The sequence below is a fragment of the Talpa europaea genome, assembly GCF_964194135.1.
Source record: "Talpa europaea genome assembly, chromosome: 1".
Lineage (NCBI taxonomy): Eukaryota > Metazoa > Chordata > Mammalia > Eulipotyphla > Talpidae > Talpa > Talpa europaea.
The window spans coordinates 128,169,392-128,175,391 of record NC_140073.1 but is presented as its reverse complement, the minus strand read 5'-3'; the positions used below and the strand labels follow the sequence as shown (position 1 = coordinate 128,175,391).

General features: G+C 46.8%; 1 protein-coding gene across 1 annotated transcript; it reads right to left on the bottom strand.

Annotated features, from left to right (window-relative positions):
• Positions 1-3,348: 3,348 nt before the first annotated feature.
• Positions 3,349-5,240, bottom strand: MARS2 (methionyl-tRNA synthetase 2, mitochondrial). The gene has a single exon (XM_084242847.1). It carries the CDS (start codon positions 5,223-5,225, stop codon positions 3,444-3,446), a length of 1,782 nt encoding a protein of 593 aa, XP_084098973.1. The 5' UTR covers positions 5,226-5,240; the 3' UTR covers positions 3,349-3,443.
• Positions 5,241-6,000: the final 760 nt, after the last annotated feature.

Below are 6,000 nucleotides of genomic sequence, written 5' to 3'. Positions count from 1 at the left end.
GCTCCTACACGAAGAGTCATGTTTTGTTCCGTGCTAAAATGACATGTTACATGTCTTACATTTTACAAGGGCTTTAGAAGCTTTCTTGTGGAACTGATTGCCCCAGTCTATGTTCTTGGTTACCCCAACCTTACTCCATCTCCCTCCACTTTCTTCCTAGTAAACCTTTGTTGCAAAAAAGACATAGGTAGGGCTATCAATGTACCCACTTTTTTAGGTCCATTGATATCTCTGTCAAAAGATGAGGGCAAGGATCCATCAGGGTTTACAGAACACCAGATCTCCCCAATAAGAACAATTGTTCTATATCTGAACTGCTGATAGGGGGAATGGCCTCCTGGAAGCAACTGATTATCCTACAGCAGCTTTATGGACCAAGTCTTGGTCAAAAGGCATGGCCTCCCCCATAACAATGTTACAGTAATGCAGGATAGCACTCCCAGCAATGTATTCACTAAGAGTGGGGCTGTCCAAGATCCAGGAAGCCATCCCTACCACAATGCCCAAGGTATAATCCATTGAACATTTGGTACTGCCACCTGCTGCCCAGCTATTTCATGATTAAGTCATCCTAGTTGGAGACCCATGACCTGACCAACTACTACTGGCTTCACCTCAATTCCCAAAATTGGCCTACCTAAAGAGTTATGTTCTCATCACAGATACAACTTATAGGAGGGAAAAAAAGACATATGCTTCAAGGGCCCATGTTCCAACCTGGGCTTTGAATACTTTGCTGTCAATTTAATATTTAATATTTAATTTATCAGGTTCTCCTCAATGCTTAGTGTCTTACAGGTCCTTAAAAAACAAGAAGGCCTACTTCCAGAATAACTCAGATTTCAATGAAATAAGAGCTTGTGTCTATTGTCCTGCCTAGTCTTGACTTTCATGTAGCCATAGGTCTGATTTCTGAGGTGCCTGATCTGTGAGTTCAATTATGGGATAGCCTTCCGATATACAGTGATACCACAACCCATACACTGACCATAACTTTTACATGACTCCATCGATAGGACCGAGGTTGACTGTGTTGTCGGCTTGTTAGTTACTATTTTAAAGTGACATCTCATGAACTCCTGACCATGTCTATCACCAGTAACACTCCCTCCAGTCCTCCTAAGCAAAGATTTGAGAGTCTCCAAGATTAATGTTTGGGAGAATCTGCCTTTCTGGTTAATGGAGCCACAAGATGCATAACAGTTCTGGAGCAGGGAGTGAGCTGCTTAGAAGTTTATAGGTTTATCATCATTTTCTCCTAAAGTGGCTAGGATGTCCTCTCTTGGAAGTACACGCTTTCCACTTTTAAGTTTCACCTATTAGCCACTTGCTTTTCTTACACTGCTGGATCTTGCAAGGCAAATACACCCACTGAGCACCCAAGATTGTCTGCTTAAGCTATTGTGCCTCCTACAGAAAATTCAACTGGTTCATTTTCCATATCACCACAGTAGTGAGATACAGCTTACCACACATACTCCTTCACTCAAAACATCCTGTCTTCTGTAATAATTATGCTCTCTTTGGTTCTCCTATTTTCTTATATACTCTAGTAAAAGATATTCTAATAACCAGTTAAGTACCAATATAAATGACAGACTGCACAAAAGAACCTCACTGATACTCTCCTGCAAGTCACAGTCCAGTGTATTGAAGAGCACTAAGTCATAAAAAAAGTTATTCAAGCAGAAGATACTGGCCATAATAGCAATTCTAAGACTGCATAAGGGCAGGGCACTTCAAAGGTAGAGGTTATCATTCCTTGATTTGCCAAGTCTTCTCCTTTATACAAACACATGCCATCACTTTCACCACTCTGTTCTATCCAGACATAGAAGAGATACTACACTTGATCCTAAACCACAGTAATCTACCCTGTAGTCCCAACAGGTAATTGAAGTTACATGAAAAGTCCAGGATTCCATTATGAAGGAATGCCTGAACAAACATTTGTACAAAGCCTTCTACCTTTAGAATGTCCTTGTGCATTCTTTTCTAAACACTTGCCAACCAACCAGAAATCACTCAGCATGCTAATTAAAAAACTGGAGCTGAGCAGTAGTACCTAGAATATATCTAGGGGACTACCAGCACAATAGTTTATTTCACAGTGAGCTATCTCACTACCATTCTGAAAATGGTATCATTTTACACTTAGCTCTAACTGTCCAATCACCTAAAAGATATAACACTGCTTTACTGCGTTGCAATCATTGTATAATTGATACCCTTAACATCTCCGTTATGTTCCTCTGAAGCCTTGGCAATTCCTAAATCCAATTTGAGATTCCTACAGCATTGATCACTTCCTCCCTTTCATCATCCCCTTCAACAAATGCAACAAAACAGATCTGAATAAGGTACTTACAAACTTTTAAACTTTAATAACCTAAAAGAGCAAAAAAAAAAAAATCAGTAAAACTACTTAGAAGTAAACATATTAACATTTATTATAACTCTTATACAATTTGTATAGTATAGATTCTGACTGACCAAAAAAAATTCACAAGGTAATTATGTATGTGCGTAACAAAACTAAGAAATATAAAATATTGCCCTTTTGAATTTTTCACTGATTTTTTTAAATCATACCTGTAGCCTAATGTTATTAAAGTTTAAAATCCTGAATATGCAAAGTACCTCAACAGAGCTTTATATCACAGTCCAAACAAACCTGATATATTTACTTACTAACTTACTAATAATTTTCTCAGTAGTCTTGGAAAAACAGGATTCTGATCTTTTTTTAAATTTATGTAGAACAGAAGTGGTTGTTGTTATCCTGTTTTAAGAAAAGCAATAAAGATTATTTTAAATTCTGCAAAATTAGAAGCAGAAAACTATTCTAAAATCATGTTAATACCAAGTGTGAAGGTAGCGCCATCTACTGGTTGAAGTGTAATGTTATAAAAGCATAATTATTGGATTTAATTATGGTGGTTAGAATATAAAAATGGGCAAGACACATCTAGTCTAGGACACTGATTTTTAAAGTTTAATAAAAGAGTCTCCTTTTAACAGGACACTCAACTCATAACAAAGTAGGCCTACCCTGAGGTAATAATAGCCTTCAATACCCGCTCATTTGCCCAGAAGAGGCCGGGCTAATGAAAAACAAGCCATGAGAGGTAATCTGGGCAAATAACTTAATTGTGGTTTGGAAGGAGACACAATAAGAAGAAATAGTATCAGCAAAGTTGTTAACTTCGCACTGGAGACATCCTAAGAGTCACTGGTGTACAAGAACAATGGTTAATGGGTACTGAGAACTGAAGAAATAGGGGTGGGCACCTGAAAAGACAAGAAACCTCATTTCACAGGGACACTGCTTATGTGCTCATTGGATGCAATAATCTAGAAAACATTAGTATAGCTTTCCTGAAAATGCAAACTAAGAAAACACATTTGCTTTTTTTAACCACAAGTCAGTAAGAACTAAGATTCTAGGTCCTATGGGCTTTCACCAGCCAGGCCCGGGACTGGTCCAGTCTTGGAAACAAGAGCCCAGTTTCAGGTCCCAGCCTCCTCCCTTCAAAAGGACATGGATGTCCATAGAATCGAGGCAAGAAATAGAGTTCTCCCAGGCCCCTCTCTGTGGCAGAGACCCCTAACCTAGACAGCAGCTTATCTGCTAGGCTTGGGGTGACAGGCTGAAGCAAAGTTCCAAAGACTCTCAAACATTCCAAGGCTACATGGAGCACAGTACCAAGCCAAGGAGCATCCACTGGACTCTCCCAGTTCAACTTCCATGGTGCATGCCTTTGGACAAAGCCATTAGTCTGACGGACACAGCTGGACACTGCCTCCAGAGCCTTATAGATCTGAAAGTTATCATAGTAGTCGGCTACCTGCTTGGGCAAAGAGGATACTGCCTTCACCAGAGCATAGTCCTCTGCTTGAACACGAACTGACGGTCCCACCAACCCTGGCTCACTAGGAAAGCAACTAGTGCAGAAGGCTGGGTAAATCCCAGAAGGATTTATTCTACTGGCAGTGCATCGGTTCAAGAGACCTCCCAAAGCATCTGCCAGCTCCGAGTCTAGCAATTTAACCACCTTTTCATCATAGTAATCACAATCCCAGTTGGGCACGCCCTGCCTAAGCAAAAAGTATCGGAAGCCATCCACCGTATAGCGGTCAAGGCAATTCCTAGGATCTACCACGTTGCCCAAGCTCTTAGACATCTTTTGGCCACAGACTGTCCAGTGGGAGTGAACATAGATGCGGTGCGGTGGGCTCAAGCCGGCCCCTAAAAGGAGGGCAGGCCAATAAACAGCATGGAATTTGAGAATGTCCTTGCCTATAACATGCGAGGTGGTCGGCCACCAAGATGTGAAATCAGCATTTGGGTAACCGATTACAGTCAGGTAGTTGACCAAGGCATCCAGCCATACGTAGATGGTCTGCGAATCGTCGTCGGGCACCGGGATGCCCCAGTGCAGGTGGCTACTCCTGCGAGAGACGGACAGGTCGGGCAACTCCTCCTCCAGCCACTGAAGGACCGCCTGATGGAATGGCTCGGGAGTGATCGTCTGAGGGTCGCCCCGCAGCCACCGCAAGAGCGGGTCCCGGAATTGGGAAAGCCTGAAAATGTAGTTTTCTTCCTTGGTCCAGGACACAGGATGGCCGCTCTCTAGAGACACGGGACATAAATCCCCCGACTGGCCCGGCTGCCGGGTGACCTTGGCCTCCGGCAGGAAACACTCGTCAGAGGCGCAATACCAACCTTCATAGAGCCCCTTATAGAGCAGCCCCCGGGCCTTGAGGACGCCCCAGAAGTGCTGCACGGCCGTCCGGTGCCGGGCCTCCGTGGTGCGGATGAAGTCGGTGGAGGAGATGCCGGCCTCCCGGAAAAGCCGCTGGAACTGGCCAGAGACGCGGTCGCACAGCTCCGACGGGGCCAGGCCCGCGGCGGCGGCCGCCTGCTGGATCTTCAGGCCGTGCTCGTCGGTCCCGGTGGAGAACCGCGTGGCCGCGGCGCCGGGGACGCGGAGGCGACGGTGGCGACACAGGGCGTCCGCCAGCAGCGCCGAGTACAGGTGCCCGATGTGCGGCGCCGCGTTCACGTAGAAGATGGGTGTCGTGAAGAAAGCGCGCGCGTCGCCGGCGTCGTCGCGAGCGCCGAGGGGGCGCGAACTGCAGCGGCGGGCGCCGGAGTCCTCCAGCAGCGGGGCCTTGCTGGCCCCGGGGCGCCCGAACACCCGGAAGGCAGGAAGCCGCAGCATGGTGCCGGTTTGGCCCGCGGGGCGCAGGGGGCGTTGTGGACGCACGTGTGAGGGGCGCGTGCGCAGCCGGGCCGCGCGCCGCTTCCGGCAGGACAGCCAATGAGGTCCGAGCGTCGCGCCGGCGCCCGCCGCGCCCCGCCCCCCGCCCCGCCCCGGCCCGCCCCCGGCCCGCCGCCGCGGCCTGTGGAAGCGCGCGAGGTCAACGGCCGTGTGCCGGCGGCGATAGCGGACAATAAATCTTCATTCTTTCCGTAACCGCCTGCGTGCTGTGGGGTGCGATTTTATAGTTATAGACCGGACCTTCCTGAGCGCAGAGACTGTGGACGGGAGTTTTCTGTGCAAGCTTTTCTCAACCCCCCAGTCAGTGACTGAAGGCGACGCCCACGCGAAACGCGCCTCCCGACAGGCCCGGTCGCCGCAGCGCCCCCTAGTGGACGCGGCATGGACTGCGTTGTCGTCTGCGCGGGAAAATGAGTCTTCCAGATTTATTTCTCCAATGTAGTTTTTAGTAATTTTCTTTTTTAGAACGGTCTTGAGGTTCTCCTCGAGCAATATTTATCTAAGATTGCTTTTAGTAACGGGAACTTAACTCTTTGGGGGGTGGGGGGAGGGGCCTTGTGAGCCCAGAATTAAGATTAATCCTTCATGACACACGTTGACCTGTAACTATCCATCTCTTTTTTTTAATAAATACATTATTCATTTAATAATAAAATGGAGGGCCTCCCTGGTGGCGCAAGGGGTTAAGACGCAGCATTATGAAGCCACTGCAGCA